General features: G+C 43.9%; 1 protein-coding gene across 1 annotated transcript; it reads right to left on the bottom strand.

Moving 5' to 3' along the window:
* Positions 1–14,029: 14,029 nt before the first annotated feature.
* pou3f1 (POU class 3 homeobox 1) lies at positions 14,030–17,613 on the bottom strand. Its single transcript, XM_084356305.1, has one exon. It carries the CDS (start codon positions 17,585–17,587, stop codon positions 16,460–16,462), a length of 1,128 nt encoding a protein of 375 aa, XP_084212431.1. The 5' UTR covers positions 17,588–17,613; the 3' UTR covers positions 14,030–16,459.
* Positions 17,614–20,783: the final 3,170 nt, after the last annotated feature.

The raw sequence follows: 20,783 nt of genomic DNA, 5'->3' as shown, positions 1-20,783 counted from the left end.
GTAGAAGGGACAACAAGACACAAGAGGATATAACTACAAAATAAAAACAGAATATGACTGACAAAAAACCCACACCATGGCAATATATAAAATTATTTTTGGTGTTCAACAATTTAAAAAGGTACCGAGGAAGATTTGCGTCACAATCAAACCCTCAACACAATGAAAAATTACAGCTACATTTACAGAGGGACAATAATTCAAAGCCAAAGAAGAAAGAGTGAAAGTGACAGAGAGAGATAGAGGAAAAAAGGGAATAAAGAGGGCGCTTTGTTTCCACTCCGCACGCATGAGCTTGTCTTTTCGACCATGCTGAATTCCAGCCATTCAGATGACTGGAGTGCGTAGGCCAGGCCTCCAACGCGTTTCCCCGTCACCATCACAACAGTCGCCATTCATGAGGCTCCGCTGGCTGTGGGGACATCTGCACCACAACTCTTGTCACCCCATCCCCCCCCCCACCCCAACCCCACCCCGTCTTCCCTTCTGCACACAGCCCCACTGAAACAAACACACACATGCACACGCAGACACTGACACACGCACACACACTCTCAACTTCTCCAGCTAAATGCCAACGGGGAGAATCAGAAGGGCATCAGAGATGGCTGTTGTCTGCGTACGCCCATGTGTGGGTTTGCGTGAATGGGACCCAAGGGTGGGGAGGTCTCTGATACCACAGGGTGCACATTGCTTGGCCCGCTCGGGTGTGTCACGATGGTTGGAGGGTTGAGCGGGTGACAAACCCAAGGTTTTCAACCAGAACGACCCCCTGGCATTCCACGCAGGCTTGTTACACCACAGTGACGTGGGTGGGCCAGGTGACCTTTGAGCCTTTGGAGCGCTCTCATATGTGCCCATTGTGCCCTGGACTCTGTATCAATTTCACACATCTACACAGTATGGATCTCACTGGGTTCCTATACAAAGCTTAGTGTCAAGCCAAAACTAAAAGTTATTCGCATGACTCGTGAGTTCTGTGTCATTTCATATATACGGATATGCACAACAATAAAAATCATCCCTAAGCTGTCATTTGTTTTTAGTTAAAATCGCTGAAATATGCCTCAATAATCGAATGTATTCCATAAAGTCCCCATTCATGATATTCCCAAGCTGGCCCTTCTGCTGGTATTTCACACCATTGGGAGCTGGGCGTCAACACAGGGGTTTGTTGGATAAACATCCAACGCTGAGTAGGAGCGCCAAGCATCACTGTTATTGTTACTGCTTAATGCCATGCACCAGCATTGTTGTTTTGCAGCAATCAACACATACATATGTAATAAAGCTGAGAGGCAGCGGGACAATACAAGCTATTGTAACGCCAAACTCAGATCAGCACAAAGGCCCCCACCAGTCTAGGTCGAAGCTGACACTAGCTTTGCATAACTGTTCTCCAGCACTGGAAATAACCGCTCTCCGGTTGAGAGTGCAGACTAAAGTGATTGGTCCCTGTTGGAGTCACCTGGCGTTTGTCATTATATCGGTTCAGAGCCATCTGTTGAGCGTGCTGGCATTTTTGTGAATGATGAGTGCTGATGGATGGTGATGAGAGTTCAATGGAGGGAAGGACAAGAGGTGACGGGACATTTTGGAGTGACTGCAAAGATGTTGTGGATCGTCTATATGTGTGCTTCAGTGTGTGAGTTTGTGTGTGTGCGTCTAAGGGCAAACGTCGATGACTGTGTCAGGGGTGAGTGATAACCGTGGTCTTTTCAGCACTGTGGGGCGGGTCAGACGGATGTGATGGATGGCTAGCAGTCTGGCCCCCTTCTTCACGCCTCTCTCCAGCCCGGTGTCTGGAGATCTGGGCTGGGGTGGAGGGTTGTAGGGGCTGGGTGGTTGGGGGTGAGCATGTCTCGCCCTTGTTAGACAAAGGTTGTCTCCACTAAAAAAAAAAAGAAGTTTACGCAGTGGTTCTTTTTAGCCTAAACAGTATATAATAGAGCAATTGCTGTTAGCTAAACAACTTGAATTTTGGGCGTCTGATCCAACATAGCACCTCGGTTTGACATTGACAACTAACAGCTGCAACTTCAGCATCTCTACACATGAAAACAAACACTGGTAATTGAGAATAAAGGAGGTTATTTTGTCACAGCTGATATAGAATATTTAATCTTCTTTCAAAGGCATCTCTTATCACATCGTTTTTGTTTATTTTTTAATAGAAGAAGTTGCAGAATGTGCTTTAGGAACAACTGCAGGGCCAAAAGGAGTCCCTTGTTGTTTACTTTGTTTAATACAACAACATCAACTGTCTATGATATACGCCATTGACTGCATTCTTTCTAATGGCCAGCAGGGGGTACTCAAGTCCGAGGCCGGTCGTATGTAAGCTTATGAGAAAATGAACATCCTTCTCAGTTGATTTATTTCCCTAGTGAACAGTTTCCTAATGAGTTTATAGTCTCGTCCACTAGTTTCAAGTCCGCTTCAACACAGCATGATATTCATTTTGTAAATTACGGTCAAATTTGGAGTGAAAATGGTGATAAAGCCACGCTTGCTTTAGGGTGTGGCTACTTTGAGACTGACAAGTCACTACCACAGTGTGTCCTCAGGTTTTCAGTCAGATCCAATCAGGATTTCCTCCCCAGCTCCACCCTCTTGTACAAATATGGTCACTTCTAGTTCCAAAAATACAAGATGGAGACGGCCGTAATGTTGTCATGGTGGATTCACACTTAAGTAAGATAAGTGAAGTGTTGGGAAAACAGCTGTTCAGCCAGATCAACTTGAAGAAAACTGAGTTAAAGTAAAGTTAATAAAAACAGGAATATATTAAAATATGATGCCGCTTTTCATCTTATTTCTGTTACCATGCCATCTACCATCTTTTGCCCTCTTTTTTGCCCATTTTACATTTATTTTGTTCTCCTCCACATCCTTATCTGTATGTTTCCTTAATTTTCCTTCTTCCCTCCGTCTTTATCCATTTTCTTTCTGCTATTGCGACTCATCCTCTTTTCCTCCTTTTCTTTCTCATTGTATATCCTCCACTTTCCCTTCATCCTTCTCCATCCTCATCTGCCTCCCTGCCTTTTTCTTCGCATTGTCCGAGCAACTTCTTCCCTTCCTTCTCCTCCTTCACTTACACCTTCTACAAACATCACACAATCTACCGTGCGTACACATCTCACGGGTTTATTCATCTTTCTGCACTGGTAGAGGTGACGGTGTAACTGACACAGCCATCCTTTTCTGATGGAGGTTGGCTTTCCATGGCTTGGCTTGTGCTTTCCCTCCTGCGTTTGAAGGCTCTGTGGACACTGTGGTCTGCTGCTTCAGGCCCATGCAGGCTTACAGAGGGGCAGACAGCAACCAACACCCCAGAGAGACAGAACAGTAACCTGCCTTGTGTCTCTTCTCAATCTTCAAACACGGGGGAGACTGAGAGAGAGAGAGCGAGAGAGAGCGAGAGAGACAGGGAGAGAGAAAGAAAGAGAGAGAGAAGCAACAAAGGCTCATGTGAAAGAGCGCAAGGCCTTTGCACACCCAGGCTCACTAATTGACGGCTGCAGGGAGTGGGAGAGACAGTGGAAGAGATAAGAAAGCCACCAGACCCTGCTTACACTATGCACATAGTACCTTCAAATGTCCATGCACAGAGACATGGACACAAACACTAACATATGCACAAAGAGCACAAATATTAAAGAATGTACAGTATTTTAAAAAAAATCTTCAATCTTCCTTACTCACCTTCCTTATGTCTCTGACGCCGCTGTCCTCCTCCTCCTCCCTGTATTCTCACCTATGAAACAACATTTGCAGACACATGCAGAATTTGTTTCATCTCTCCGCCATATGCACTCATATGTGGGCACCACTAAGGAGAGAAAGGGCCCAATTTGCTGCTTTGTCACCGGTTTAGTAATGGCAAACTGAAGGCCTAGGGCCACTATTTAATTGCTTTGGCCATGTGCACCAAAGAGGTGCCACACCAATTAATCCCCTCGATGGCGCGGTGTCCTGTCCCACGCCTGCACCCCCTGGTAGAGCCGTCCCGCAGGGGAGAGGTGGGCGGGGTGGAGTGTGTGGAAAGGCACATGGGAACCCCCCTAAAAACAATGGGCATCAAATCCATACCCTCTGCTTTGCTTCACCACCATCCCCCATCAACATCAATGGATCACCTTTCATCTGTTTATGCAAGTGACAAAAGCTCATTGGTGTGAGAGTGATTCCCAACTCACACATTACGAAATTGCTTCAGTCATATTTGAACTGAGGTGAATATGGAAGACGTTTTCAAATTCTTTACTCAAAGATGTAATATATAGCATTCCCGCTTTACAATGTCTGAAAACAACTAGACCTTTGTTATATATTTTGTTAAATTGTGTACGTATATCATCCCAAATGTTTCCAACAATATTCAAACCTAGACATTCAAGTTAACAGTGCATGTCGTCAAATCAGATCAAATCAGTTTTATTTATATAGCCCAAAATCACAATCACATTGCCTCAGTGGGCTTTACAAACTGTACAGTGAACGACATCCTCTGTTCTTAGACCCTCGATTCAAGTGAGGAGAAACTTGCCATATTGAGAAGAAAAAACTTTTAACAGGGGGAAAATATATATATATATATATTTGGTTGCCTGTTGCTATAGCTTATAAACAGCCGGTCCCTATAACTTCCGGGTAAACACAGGAAACACCAGATGATAATAGGACAAGAGGAAGGAAGTTGGCGAACATGACTATACATAACATACATGACATAAAACTAACAGTTCTGCCTCAGATACGCTGTCAGATCACCCATAATCCCATGCTACTTCACCTCATCAAACTACATCTTTTTGAGAGACCATAATGGCTGAAAATACAAACTGTGCGTTTAAGTATAAGTAGCAATAATACTAGGCTAAAAAAAAAAAAGAATACTCCTACATACTGCATACAGAATTTTACTTGTTTGAAAGTAAAGAAACAGTGTATTTGAAGTATTAAAGGTAGAGGTATTCATTATGCACCAGCCATGATGATGGTTAGCTAAGGTTTAATCAATAACATACCACCATACTTCCTGCAATGTAGTGACTATATAGTCAAATCAGTATATTGGAGGAAATATACAACATTTGCTTGTTAAATGAAGTGAAGTAGATGTAAAAGTGGCAAAACATTAAAATACATGAGTGCATACACCATAAAATTGTAATTAAGTAGCATTAAAGTAACTGTATATGGTTACGATCCAACGCTGATCCCTAGGAACTAGGAAAAAAAAAGTGACAAAATGGTCTCCAACAACATGATCCAATGGGATGTGAAGGGTCCGGATTTGATGAGAGTGATTCTCCTACTCCTTCCCGTGCCTGCCTACCCATGGGTCATGAGTGTTTACCCCAACAAAGGACCTGTCACCTCTGGTCACCATCCCCTCATTCCCAGGCCCCTTGACTGTGACTGAGGAGGGTAACCTAACCTAGTCTGACCACTGCAGGGGGAGCAGCAGGTGGACAGACAAGAAGAGAGAGGCAGGTTTGAAGGAAGGAGATGGAGAGGATTGTTTATTTGCCCCTCTACATAGGGAGGAAAGCAATGGGGGGATGGAGAGGGGTGAAGAGAGGAGGAGGAGGGCTGTGGGTGGATGCAGCATCTGGCTGATATGGAGCCGTGTACTGAGGCGATGAGGCGCCTCCAGCCCAGGAGGAGGTAGGGGAGTTTGTATGAGGCCAACGCAGATAGCCGAACAGATAGACAGTGACAACAATAGCCTCCTGTAGCCCACAGCACCAGTCGTTTGTGCCACTGACAAACTCTCTCGACCATATCATTGTGTGAACTTCCCTTTACATCTCACCTAAAACTTTGCTCATCCTTCATTCAGTTTGCGGCAACAAGACAGAAATTAGGATCCATCATGAATAAAGAAGAACTGTCACGTACAGAGAGGGAGATCGCTGCGGAGACAGGTCAGGATGCCGACTGACCTTTTGTCTTATTTAAAAATCAAAGGGGTGCCACCTCCGGCCCGTGGGGGAATAGAGGTGGGTTGGCTGGAGAGACCAGGGTTAGCGGGGGTGTCTGGGTGCTAATCCATGGGACCATTGATGACCCTTGACCCCTGGGGGCACGGGTTTGTGCTCTGCCAAAGTGTGTCTGTGAAAGTCAGGCCTTCCCTCTGCGCTTCGGGCCAGCTAGACCCATCCTCACCCTCCTCCCGGTAATGATTTATGGGGCAGGGTGCGATCGACACACGCTCAGCCCAAGGGATGATCCTAAATGGTAGTTTTGACACCACTGAGAGACGGGGTTAAAGGTGATCAATAACAAGCCACTGGAGGAGGAGAGACAGAAGGACAGATAGAGCGAGGAGGAGAAAGGGAGGTGGTAGATGAGGAGGAGGAGGAGGAGGAGGGAGCAGCTCTTTTTAATTGGCCTCTGCTCATTACTCGGGTCTTTGTAGACCATCGCGTCTTTGTGCATGTCCTGGCCTCTAGCTCCAGGGCACATATGTGTTGGGGTTTTAGGTGTTTTTGTTCAATTCTTGTTGAGCTGACCTCAAAACGTGGCGCTCTTGAAAGACTGGTTTGAAGTTTGACCTGAAACCGACTCGGAGTAGAACCGTGAGACATTTTCTTTCATAATATTCTTGAATCCTACTTTCAGCCAAGTATGTTATTACTCACTAACTACGCTTGTCTGTATGATGAGGGCTCCTGTCAACTTCTCTCTCCCTTCAACTCCTCTATCTCTCTTTTCATTCTCCCATTTATCTTATGCTTCATTATCATGCCAGTGTGTTTTCTATACTATGTATACTGTACCCTCTGTTCCCCTCGTTCACCACGCGTTTTCATCATTGCCGGTCTTTGACACTCGGCAGCAAGGGGTTCATAATACATGCAGTACATGCAGCTATAGCTCCCTCTTCCATCATGGTGGTCCTAATTCTCATCATAACTCATCATCTTGCACGTGTTTGCGTGTTCAAATTAAAGGGACAGTTCACCCCAAAATCAAAAATACATATTTCTCCTCTTACCTGTGGTGCTATTTATTCATTTAGATTGTTCTGGTGTGAGTTGCCGAGTTATGGAGATGTCTGCCTTCTCTCGAATGTAATGGAATGAGATGGCGCTCGGTTTGTGGTGCTCGAAGCTCAGATCTACTTTTGGACGAGAGGCTGGCTAACTAAGCTAGCTAACATTAGAGCTCAGCCAAATGAGGACACTATTTTTGTTTCTATCCCGTGCTGTCATGAGCACAAGCCTCATGTTATTACAGGCGTTATTACAGCCAACAAGGCTGCCAAACAGCTAACCACAGTTCAAGTCACAACGGTGGATATTTTTAGGGACACCTGGGGGCATTTCCATCTGTTTTTGTGGCAACCAAAACAGGCATTTTAAGCCACACCATGATGTTTTTTTCCAACCCTAACCAAGTTGTTTTTGTGCCTAAACCTAGACAGAGCTTAAGCACAGCGCTGTGACAAGAGAGAAATAGAAAAGTTGTAACATAAAGAAACATTCAGTTCTGTGGTTTTGCAGAAATGTACCGAGTTAACATCTATTCTGGTGATTGGGTTAGGTTGGTGGTTAAATTTTGGTAGAAAAAAAAAAAAATCTTTCATGAAACTGCTCACAAGGTCTGTGGATTATCTTGAGTAACCTGGTCATGGTTACGGAAAGAGACACTGCTGTTGAGTTTTTCAAATGTACTTTTGGGCACAATTTTTGCAGCTGATATTTTGGTGTGAAGAGACATTATGTGCATGGCTGTCTGTATGCCAGTTCCTCTAGTGTAACCTCCCAGAGCTTGTAGTGAGTGGAGATATGCCTAGTAGTGTGTCACACCCGCTCTACTTTTAGACACACACACACACACCAGCAGTCTTGGAGTATCTCTCAGAAGTGAGCTGATTAGGCCTAAGACTGGGGACTGCTTTGCCTAATCATATCGCTGCATCCAAATCATCTGTGTACATTTCTAATTACATAGTGGCACGCGGTGTCCTTGAGCACAGTGGCAGGTCTCCATTTCATCTCTGTGCTGTGTCTAACACCCCCTCCTTGCTCGCCTTATTTTTTTCCTCTCTCCTCCATCCTTATTTATTTATTTCCATCAGCCTTATCTTTGTTGTTGTTTCAGTTGACTGTGCGCTGAGCAAAAGCACTCATTTGCCCACCGATCTTCGTCCTTTGAACTCAGCATCGCGGGGCAAAGCCGACTGTCGGGGGCAGCGGGATCATCTTTGATGATCTGTTTATTGTCCGGCTCCAATTTGCAGGGGTTCACAATATAATATCCATTCCAGCATGCATAACACGGACGATCAGTCATGGGTAAAGGACAACGGCAAAGAATATTGTTTGGGTTTGGATTACAGGGCTGGCACACAAGCAGCGTAGATCACAGCTGCAACTTTCTCTGTTACTCTTGTGTTGCCAAGATCTTTGTGTGAGAATCTTATGCTTCCCTTCCCTAGGTTGTCCATATGTCTTCTTAAAGAAACAATATATCTGCTAAGTGCATGCAGGAAGATGATCTAGCCGCTGCTGCGTCTATACATTTGTGAACTCTGAATAGCCATATTTTTTTTTTTTCCTTTTTGAATGTCCTTGATGAAGGAAGGCCCTGAACATCTTGGTGTGCTCCCGGGTTAGATGACCTTCCTATTGTTACATCGGTGTGTGTCTCTCCACTGCAAGGCCTTGTCTTTTCTTTTTCCTCTCCTCTTCTCTGCAGTGAACCTTGTTATTGAACAGGAGGCATCGCAACGCCATGCAGCCGACAAAAGCCAGGCTTGAAGGTGAAGAGAGGGGACAACCTTTAACATGGGAATGCCACATCCTTTTAACCACGACAATTAACTTTGCAACCTTGTGCAGTAGTCTAAAAACCTCCTTGGCAGCTGTGCTGTGTGATTTCACATGTGTCGTCCTGAAAGGCCCCAAAAAATAATAAAACCATTATTATTACTGCTTTGTTCGGTTAGTGTATTATCCGTAATACGTTTCCTGGGGCTATTTGCAACCTTTTGTCAGACATCCGACAAACTGAAGGCAGCTTTTGCAGCATAGATGATTGCATTTATCTTGCCTTTCCCACTGTGTTCTTATCACCTGTCACAGTCATTGTTTAATACCAACCAGCTCACTGAATCAGTCGTAATTGCTGCTGCTGAATCCCTCTAAAGTATGACTTTCTTCTCATTGTACGCCACCAACAGTAACATCTATGTGCTGCTGCCTGGAGGCAAGTTCCTGAGATATTAGTTCTCCACTCTCAGAACTGTTAGTCACACTGACAGACACCTGAGGCGATATAAAATGTCCCTCAAAGCCATGAAAGGGGGAGACGGGCTACTTCTCTTCTTCAAAACCTCCGAGTGAGGAGCAAAGGGATGCAGAGGGGAGGGGAGAGTAACTTTCTAAAGCTGCACTTAAACCCCTTCGCATATGGGGGCCATACCTTGGAGTAGACATGAAGGGGGAACCCATATAGCTACAAGGCCCAGTATCATAAATAACACAAGACTTCTCCTCTCCCGTCTCCGACTCCGGCAGTTCACTGCTGGAGTGTTTCATATGGTAACTAGGTGTTCACTGTGTGGCCACATTGTTGCCCATCTTTCAAGTGGCTCAGAGGAGGAAACCTTGAGGTAGAGGAAGAGAAGGAATTTTTGATGAAAAAATGCATTATTCTGTTCTTTTTCCAGTCTCCATCCCCCCCTTTCTCTGCCACTCACTGTGGGAGTGGAGTATTTATTACATAAACGGTAGAAAGAGGAGAGGAGAACTCGGCTGGAGGAAGAGGTAGTAATAGAGAGTAAGAAAGCTACAGGCTCTTTCACCTGTCAGGTTGGAAATGTGGGTTGGATGGATCCTCCACACGCTACCTACAGACCAATATGTGGCTATGAAATTGATATTGTTATTGCGCTCTTTGTGCAATCTAACCCATGTGATAACACCTTAGTGTTGTGCCGATAGAACTTGAACATCACCTGCCATTAAATAAAAAGGACGCATATATTCGAGGAAAAAACTGTTTTTGACTCTGCTATGATTTCACACAGCGTCAGTGATGCACCAGGTGTTTTTCTCTGAGCTCGCCATCTGTCGCATCAAGCACTCATAGCAAGGTACACAGTTTTGTCTTTACTGATGGGTAACAAATCATTTCTTAAAACTTATTAGGCGCTAAGAAAGCTTGAGTTGCTTTGCTATGGTATTCCAAGATAGATGTAAAATAGATGTAGCAGGACTTAAGAGGACTCAAACCTTATTTTGTTGTTTAAAAGATGACATTAAATTTACCTTGTACCTTGTATTTTCTAATAAGAATGGCACTCAGTAGAGTGCATACCTCCACCAAGCCCAACAGTCCTCTTTAATTCAATCAAGCCTAAATCCAATATCAGATAAAAGTTATCTAAATCCGCTACATCCAGATTTTTATAATGATCTGCATCAAATTGTACTCACTCATAGATAGAAGCCACCTAATACGCCGGACTTTTTTCATCAAGAGAAGAAAGTGAAACATAATTCCTGGATCTGTCCGTTTATCCGGATCAACACCAAGAGTCTATTCTAGGCCGAGACCCATCCTCCATCCAAGTTTTGTGAAGTCAGAGACTGGCACATCAAGCCTGTTCTACAATGGTCCTTGGTCCTGGAATGATCCGCAGGCCTAACTTATAACTAGCTACATATAACTCCTTTAAAGGCTCCCGTTCGGTCAGACTGGCCCCGTTTGGTCACAATATTAACAGCCTTGTTAATCATTTGGGGGAAAAATCACTGTTAAGCTACTCTCTGAAGTGTCTTTTTTTCATTTTCTGGAGGCGTTTCTTCATCAGAGGTCATACGACATTGATATGTTGGGTTTTAGTGTGTTTCTCCATGCATCTCCCATAGACTTCAATACAGCTGTAGCTGCCACATTCCTCAAGATTCAGTGACGTAATGACCCTTCGATCTCTTTTAGGTTCCTTGGTTAAATAAAGGTTACACATATTCAAATAGCAACCAACCGACCAACCAACAAACAATCAACATGGTGAAAAGCCCCAAGCAAGCTCCTTTGCATAGGTAATAAGTCTGAAGTTGTTAATTGGCTTTTGGTCTCGGTGCTTTTCACTTTTTTTCTCCATAATCTAAGTGATCCACTCATCCATTGGTGGGTGAGGATAATATACACAAACTAAATGAGTATTTCACAGCCTGGCAACCCAAGACTTGTCCTTACAAATGGCTTATTACTAATCTATAAAGCAGTCGTGAATGATTTATTAAACATGAATAAAGCCATTAATGATATATAAACCCCTTAAATCGTCCCTTACTAGAAAGTGGTGCCCAAACACTAAATGCTCCTCTGCTTATCAGCGTCTTGGCTCTCCAGCATCACCTCACATCTCTGTACATGAGGTCGATGTGGAATCCCAAGAATCCCAACCAAGTAAATTATTCAGCCGCTCCCATTATTTCCATAATTGCCAACATTGTAGTGGTGTTTGTAATGTCATTAATAACAGGCGTTGGCGTATAATACGCTTAATGTTATTTATCTGTTGGCAGATAGCTTGATGCTGCTAATCCTCATTCATTTGCTGTGGATCAATGCAAATCCGCTAGCGTGAGTGAAATCCCCTCCCCCTCCCAGAGCCGATGGTTCCTAATGTATTTTCCCACCATTAACCAGCCATAATCCCTGCTAATCATCACTAATCCACATCTCCTGTGTGTGACGATACTTCCCTGATGAAGGAGGCATCAGTGTTCGCCAGCGCCCGGGCACTGCTGAGGCTGGAGCTCCTCTGCGAGCGCTGCCTGCCGAGGAGCCCACTCAGTGTAGGAGAGCAGGCTGCTGAGAGGGGAAGACGAGGAGAGGAGGACAGGGTGAACTGTGGCGATCCGTAGGTCAAATAGCTGGGTTTTGCTGTTTTGTGATGAGTTCTGCTCATGTATTATTGATTCATCGGCATAATGGAGGTTGTGTCCCTCCATACGGCAGCGAATAAAAATTGCATCTCATCAAAAGATAACAGTTGGTAGCAGTCACCAAAATCTCTCTTGTCTGGTCAACTGTGGACTCCTTCTGTTTCCACATCTATGTTCACTCTCCAGGCCGCTGGCTTTGCTTTGCGTGGCATTTCAACCCACTGCCACTGGTCACGTTCAGGCCCTCAGTGGTTGAAGTGGCTGTTGTGAATCTGAGGGGTTTGATAGTGGATCCCAGACTGAGTCACATTTAAAACTTCAACTTTAAAACTTAAAAATGGGACTGAGTGGACCATACAGAGGCTGTGTCCTCGCCACAGCGGCCGAGACTTCCAATCTGACCCAAGGCCCTTTGCTGCGTGCCCATCTCCTGTCTCTCTTCCACCTTTCCAGTCGTCACTTCAGCTGTCCTGTCAATTAAAAGCATAAAAAGCCACGCCGAATTGTTTTTAAAAATGGCACCGGATGTCTCTCTGCTTGGCTCACTACGCTGAAGTAGTGACAGATTGTGGACAGGAGAAAGCCAACATGTGCACCCAAGTAACTTCAGCAGTGTTCAAACACCTGAATGTGTTTTAAATTTGTATTAAATGAAAGATGAAAGAGAAAACTCAACTTACTCTAAGTGCACTGAGTGTGTGTAAAGGTGCAGAGTACAGTTAAGTGTGCAGGTGGAGTTTGACGTCAGGCATGTTTGAGATGTGTGTGCTTCAAATGAACATACACAAATTGGTGAAATGTTGATTATTCTAATATTTTACGTTAGTGGTGTGTTTTTGTTGTTGTTGCTGTGTCTATCAAACTTCGAGGTAGAGTTGGATGCTGCAGTACTCACGTTGTACCAGCGGGGGGCGCCTGTGACCCGCTGTTCCCTGGCAGCTGCTGTGCTCCTGATCGCTGGCCTCTTCTCCCTCAGTTTGACCACCGCAGCCACCGCAAACACACTTTTCTTCACCCGCACCACAGCAGCACAAAAGGCCGATCTCGGCAGGCTCATGTTGTGCCTTTACTTATTTATTTTTTTTAAAGTCATGCTTAAATTAGAGTTACTTGTCATTTTTTTCCCCAGCGCTTGACACAGCTGTGCAAATTCATCTTTTTAAAAATACAAATAAAAAATAGAGCCGCGCAAACTGGAGGAGGACGTTGGTGGATACTGAGTGTGAATTGAGTGGAAATGTATAACAAGCGAGTACATGTCCAAAAAATCGGAGCTTTCTCCAGCAACTGAACGCACCTTCAAACTTTGTGCTGCGTGGTCATGTTTGCCAACGCCACGATTTCAATAAGAAAGACGCCTAATAAAAAACACACGCACAGCTGTTAACTATCTGAAATAACATGTAACTGATCGTTAAAATAAAGGCTAATAAACGCAGACAAGTTTACGCTTCTTCAACTCGCCTGGACTTGGCTTTTTTTTTTATAGGCTTCGTGAACGCTGCTGCACATCCTCTTGCTTTTTTTAACTTTTCCACGGTGTAAAAAAAAATTATCCAAATAAAACAGTGAACATGTTGGAGGGGATTAAAAACGTGTGCAGAGGAGCTCAGGTTTTAAATGTGGGGACAATGCGCACTGCCGCTGTGGCCCGTGATCTCACGGAGAGGGGCCTAACTTTAAAAACAACATTTAATATGGGATTTAGAGAAATTGAATATTTATTGTGGTGTTAAACAACATTAAAACATGTTGCCTGTGAATGCAGGCCTGTCTGTACTCTGATTACACTTTAGGGCCTGCCGTGTATATATGTTTTTTTCCCCCTCTGTCTTTGGGAAAGAGGCTGATTTTCGCCTGCAGGCACCTCTTGTCTCAGATCAAAGATTCGTCACTGTTCGCTTTTTTAAATACTTAAAACATGACAAGTGATGGTCGATGGTTTGTGTGAAGGGAAAGCAGCTCACATTTCAATATGACTGAGGAAGGCCTGAATAAATAAGTCACCTGGGCAGCTAATGAAAGTAATAATAATGATGAGGATGATGATGATGAGTAGTAATAATAAAATAACCACCACTCAATGAAAAGACAGTAATCCCGTATTAATATTGCACAATTTAATACTGCGATTATTACACAAAGATGTGAACAACGTCAGAGACTGTGTGAACTTAGCAGGGAATGCCTGAGGTAAAATACTGTTGTCTATTCCCTTTAACAGCACATGTACACAGCTTCTGATTTAAACGACCCCCTGTTACATAACGAATCACTGCTATTTAAACTGAACACATGTCGTGCTGACCAGCTTCCCGATGCTCAGCACCAACGAACAGCATTAAAACTTCATGATCATGTTCATCTTGTTTTGCCTGGTGATGCCACAACAGAAAGGGACGAGTGGTTCTGGATCTTAATGAAGACAAAAGACCATTTCTTGTATATATGTTTTATGTAAGTAATAAAATATTACTATAACATAAATATAAATGTGACTTTGCAGTCTACATTTAGCAATCAACATACAACCAATGTAGTAAACAAAAAAGAGGAACATACTGAAATCCACTGCAACATAACCATTAACAGAGCTAAACAAAAAGCTCCAAACACGTTTAAGAAATAAATATATATATATAAATGGTCAGATTCATAAATGAAATCATATTAAAATATCTTCTTGGAATTAGTAAGTGTACAAAACTGCCCGGAAAGAAACAAAAACAAAACAATATCTCAGAACAAATACAAGTTTACATATTGGACATATTTACATATCGGAAATAATCCTGGCAACATTTTCTCTAAAATCTTTTTTTATCATTATTATTTTTTCTTGAAAAAACAAAAGAAAAACAAACAGAAAAAGAAAAAAGAAACACGTTTCCCCTCATCTGTACTGAATAGCACTGCTGTAGGCTTTTTGGACTGGTCCAGCATTGATAAGTGACACACAACGCATGAGGATTTTTATCAGATTTCCTTTCAGGTCAGAAAAAAATAAATATATCTAAAGTTAAGTCCCTTCATCGGTTAACCTTTAAGGAATTATTATTTTTCTTTTCTCCGAATCCAGCGATTTGATATAATACAATGGATGTGTGGGACAAAGGAAAAACGGTGTGGTTGGAACCAGATTTAAAACATCTAAAAAATAAAAATACAGGAACAAAATTAGAAAAAAAAAAAAAAATCATGTACAGGCGTGATATTCCGACATGGGGCACTGAAAGTTACCTGAGTTATTATTACTTTTCGTTTCGTGTTTGACCAATCTCTCTTTGAAATGTTGGGAATACAACAGGGTAACAGGCAGTAAGCAAGTGTGAGCTGACAGCGCTCTGTGGTGACAACCAGGAACCTGTAAACATGGGATTTATTGTGTTTTAAGCCTATGGAGATTAGCTCCACTCACAATTTTATTAACAAATATAAAATTGCAATAATAATATCAACGAAAGAATAAGTGCTACATGCAAAGAAAACAATAATTTGAAAGCAATCACCCCCCTCAAATAAAAGAAAATGCGTTTGTTTGTTTGTTTGTTTGTTTGTTTGTGTGTGTTTTTTTGTAGAATTGCCCTTTTAGCGTCTGGTGCTGTTTTGCAAATTTTCGACGTGGTCAGCTGCAAAGCTTTAAATATCTTTTTTAAGGCATGCAAGCGAGGACTGAGGCGTCCTGCTGCATTGGACATTTTCTGAAATGTGTCTGACCTTATTCACTGATGTGGTTTTTTTTCGGGTGCCATAATTTCCATCACTTCTCCACCACCAACTCCCACTGAGCAAACAGAAGGAAAAAAAAAATAAAAAATCGAGGCTGCTCTGATGAGTTACAGTACCTAATGTAGCAAATAATGACAGAAATCATATAGACAAGTCTGCAGAAAGAGAGACACTGAAGTTAAAGTATTTCCAAACCAAAACATCACACTTAATATAACAAAGAAAGTATACACTAATATTCAGAAAATCTGGTTAATCAGTTTTAAGCCTGAAAAAGCAAAATGTTCATTCAGTGTAGGCTACTCGTCTCCAGTGTTGATCATTTTCCAGGCAGCCACCTCGTTCTGGTGATGAGCGCCCAGCAGTTCATGGTACACCAGGAGGAGATGGCCTCAGTTGCCACGTTTAATTACTCCCCATTAGAAACAGCCATGGGATTTCAAATTTTGCTTTATATGCATGTCTCCTCCATATAATTTTGGTAAATAAAGATCTTTGTTTCACTTTAAATGCGCACGGAATCAGTAATAGCGAATATTTTTTTGTCTTTTTTTTCAAGATTTTTTTTCTTTTTCTTTTTTATCTTAACATGTCCCCCCCCCCTCTTTGCCATCTATTTGTTGGACGTGACGATCTCCGAATACTAAGGGTCAAAAAAACTCATCTGTTCAACTTTTTTCCATGTCTCTTTTTCCTCCCTCTCTCTCTTTCTCAGGAAAACAAAAGCCAAACTTAAATACTGTAAACTCCATAGTCCCTTTTTCCCTTTTCTATCCCACCCGCGGAAATGCTGGGATTGTTCATGAAAACAGTCACTGCACAGGACTCTGTAGTGTGCGGTGTAGAGGAGGGGTCTCTGCTTGGGAATATACGTCCTCCATATTCGGGTGAGGGACCCCCACTGGTGTCATTCTTTTCTCTTTTTGTCTTCTGTTGCAAAACCAAACACGGACAACCTCTTTTTCCAACTGCAGAGTGCCGGCTAAAGTGCTGATTTCATGAGCAGACGGCTTTGGGCATTTTAAGAAATGATTCTCCAGCGCCCCTTTCACCCCCACTTCAATGGAGGTCCTCTTCTTTCGTTTCCTGCCCTGCGCAGCAATCTTGTCCAAATTGGTGGGACTGCCCGTGTTTGAGTCTGTCTCCTCGAGCCACTTGTTTAGGAGCGGCTTAAGTTTGCACATGTTCTTGAAGCTGAGCTGCAGCGCCTCAAACCTGCAGATTGTGGTTTGAGAAAAGACGTTTCCATACAGGGTGCCCAAGGCCAAGCCCACGTCCGCCTGCGTAAAGCCCAGTTTGATCCGCCGCTGCTTGAACTGCTTGGCGAACTGCTCCAGGTCGTCGGAGCTGGGCGCGTCCTCGTCCGAGTGGTCCTGGTGGTGGCTGAACGCCTGCTGGGGCGACTCCATCTGGTTGTCGTGGCTGCCCGAATCGTCGTGGAGCGGGTCCCGCATGCCATGGTGCAGGGAGCCGGGCTGGGGGCTCAGCATTGCGTTGAGGTTTGTGTATCCAGGCTGGGAGTAGACCAGCGACTGGTGACCGTTGGATGCTGGGGACAGCGGGGATAGGTGGTGGGTCGTGGTAGGCGCCCACGAACCATGGTGGCCACTCTGCGTCTGCTGGTGCACCAGGTGAGATCTGTGGTGGAAGCCGCTGCTCAGGTCGTCCCGTGTCGCCTGCACGCTGGCTTTGTGCTCCTGCTGTCCGATGTGGGTGCCGCTGGACCAGTCGGTGTTGGAGGTGGGCAGCCACTGGTGGTGCGTCAGGCTCATCGGGTGTCCCGTGTTGGTCGCCGCAAGCCCTTGCAAGTACTCGTGGTGCATCATTTTCTGCACCTCTCTGTAGGTCGTCCCCTGGTGCATCCTATCCGAATCCGGATGCATGAGCGGGTTAGACGGTAAGGAGTTATTCCTCGGAATATACTGAGCTGTTGTCGCCATGGCTCCTACTTCGAAAACTGACGAGCACTTCGGAGGTCTCCAGGCTTTAGAGCCAAAACGCAACAAACCTGCTCTGGGAGGTCTTGTGGAGGAGCGAAGACACGCCTCCCTTCCGCTTGTATTGGCTCCTCTCCGATTCAAGCCCACTAGGGACACGCTCAATAGGCGCAGGGTTTCAGAGCATGGTACAGCGCATTTTTCGCACAGGACGGACAGAGCTGCGATCTTACATATGTTATAGAAAAACATATGTTCTATTTATTAAATGTCTCTTTGAGTTTTTTAACAGTAGCCCTCTCTGCCGTTCGTATACCTGCGCACGGACTCACTCCAGCCCTGTCTGCTGGATTTTCTTTTTCTCCAGTTGTCTGAGAGGAAGGTGCAGCAGCAGCGGCAGCGGCAGCGGCGGCAGCAGCAGGGTTTGATTAGGTTTCCCTCAGTTTAGATCGGTTGTTTTGCAAATAACCACGTGGGGGAGTACGGAGATCTTTTTGAAGGGCTGCCCCCCCACACCCACCTCCAACACACACACACACACACACACACACACACACACACACACACTGAGACACATGCACTTACAAACCACACACCCGTGCACCTTTATAATAGGTCACTGATGATTATAGCGCTCCTCATTTTAAATAGATTATAAGGCGCGATGCTTCGGCTCTGCAGCCGCCCACACAACGAGAGGCGCGTAAATACGCGCCGTGTGTGTGATGTGTGTGTGTGTGTGTGTGTGCGTGAATGCTGCTGTAAACGTGTGACAAATCTGAAAGTATTTGCTCTATTTCAAAGCCTCCGCGTGTGTCATTTATTTGTATTGTCTCGGTAATTTTCAATGTTGTATGATCTCATCATCACCACCCACTTAGTTATGATAGGCCAAGATACGCTCCCTCTACCTCTCTCTCTCTCTCCTTCTCTCTCTCTCTCCCTCTCTGCACCCCACATCCACGCACGCACGCGCACGCACGCACGCACGTGTAGTGCAGGTGACAGATATTACACACACTTTATTCACATCGTTCAACATCTTATTTAAAAAAAAAAAAAGATTAAAAAAAAAAGCCTGAATCACAATCACAGCTCTTATAGAGGTTTAACGCCACATCCGATAATAATCATTTATAATTTATCATAAAAACAATCTAATTTAATTTTTATATGACACTGCGCCCTCACTGCCAAGCTGCTGCTGCTGCTGCTGCTGCTGCTGGTGGTGGTTTTTCCTCCCAGTCCTGGAAAAAAATGTAGATTTTAACCGATTCCAGAAACTAAAATCTAAAAAAAAAAAAAATTGGCTATATTCTTATATCATTTACCTCTCGAAGCATTTTCACTAAGCAGCAACTTGGAGAGAGAAACCTTGTGTTTCTTCCTCCTGGCTCCTTCCTCACTACCTCTCTCCCGGTTGATCTGATTATTTTTCCCTTCACGTTTTGTCCCAATAGCAAATTACCAATTCTATGAATTGCAAAGCAGCCTCAGAGACGCTGAGGGGTAGAGAGAGGGGGGGAGATGCGAAGATTGAAAGGGATCTTTGCAAACACAATCACGTTCTTAAATGGAAATGCGGGGCTTTAAACAAATCTTACATCTCTCCCGTTCCATTCGCCTAAAACTCTGCAATCAGGCACATGTTCCCCTCCTTCTAAAACAGGAGCTTTTTTGGAAGGTTTTTCAGGCGCAACAGTCTCATTTTAATCATTTACCTGAAAGCAATGTTTTGCCTTTTTTATCTCTGCCGCGTGTTTGTTTGTTGTCATCTTCCCCATGCGACTATTTTCTTTCTAGTTACAGGACGACTCCACTCGAGTGTTCATTTTAATCCGGGACTACATGACTAAAAGGTAAGTTGTCTCCTTTCTGCTGTGACCGCGTCCTTGCTGTACTCTTGTCTCCAGCGTTAACAATGTGGTGAGTGTGTACGTGTGTGTGAGAGTGTGTGTGCGTGCGTGTGTGTGTGTGTGTGCGAGTGTGGAAAATGTTGTCGGGGTCACAGGTGCTCGTCATCATCTCTTGAAAGGCGTGGTTTTTGTCCACCCATCCTTTATATATTTATTTGGGATGAGTGGGAGACAATCCGCGCGAGTTATCTGCGTGTCATCCCGGTCAGATTTCTCAGATATGTGAAGATGTTTTTAATGCAATGCACCTTTCACCTGCCGTGTTATTAATAAGTGTCATTTTTACACTAATAATGCAAATATTCTCACTTTAAATCTCGATAAACAAAAAAAAAAAAAAGCATGATTAAATTGCCTATTTTTAACGTGCAATAGATCTGTAATAACATTACCTGCAAATGAACTCAACATTATTTTATGTAATTAATGTTTGGGAGGATGTGCCCGGGGAAATCGCGTAAAAATGTAAAAATAACACGTTAAGACAATGATGGACAACGCGTCTCTAACGCGACTCGTTAATGAGAAAATCCCAGCCAGGACATTTCTTATTGTCAGTGTCTTTTAAACTCCTGAGAGACCTCAGAGGCTGCGTGTCACCGCTATAAGGGACCGGAGCTCCATGCAGCTCTCAGTTAATGAAGATGCGTTAGCCATTCAGTCATTCTTGTCTCCCAGTCTATAAAAAGCAGTGGTTTCTGCCACACAGACCCGGTCTTGTGCTTTTGCCATGCCAGCGAGGAGCTGCTGGAAAAGAGAAAAAAAAAAAAAGAAAAAGGAAAAGAAAGAAAGATCCAGATGCTTTGGCCCCTTTTGTAAAGAATATGGCCTTGTGTGCGCTGAGGTGCATTTTTGCCAGGACGCACTAGGTTTCCATGGTGCGCCCGATGAAAGGGATCACACAGAACTTAGTGGTGAATGACAGGCCGTACAGGAAGAGCGGCTGGAAATTAGCACGATATGATGGATTTAAAAAAAAAAAAAAGAGAGAGAGAGAGAGAGAGATTGAGTATGAACCGCAGAGATGAGTGTGGAGGAAGTTGGGTGACCGGTTTTTAAAATAAGTGCGCACAAGTCTCTTCTTTGTGTCACTCTGAAAACACAATTCTCTGGTTTTATTCGTCATTTTCTCGCGAGTTTCTTCCCTGTGGTGTCTTGGCATGAAGTGAACATGCAGGAAACAGAGCGACATTAAAGCTTACACGCGTTGTGACATGGACAGGACATTACACGTCACGCGTCTGCTGATAGGGATATATGTATTTCTCTGTGCTGCTGCAATG

The sequence above is a fragment of the Pagrus pagrus genome (assembly GCF_965226575.1).
Source record: "Pagrus pagrus genome assembly, chromosome: 7".
NCBI classification, from domain to species: domain Eukaryota; kingdom Metazoa; phylum Chordata; class Actinopteri; order Spariformes; family Sparidae; genus Pagrus; species Pagrus pagrus.
This window is presented reverse-complemented; position numbering and strand designations above follow the sequence as displayed.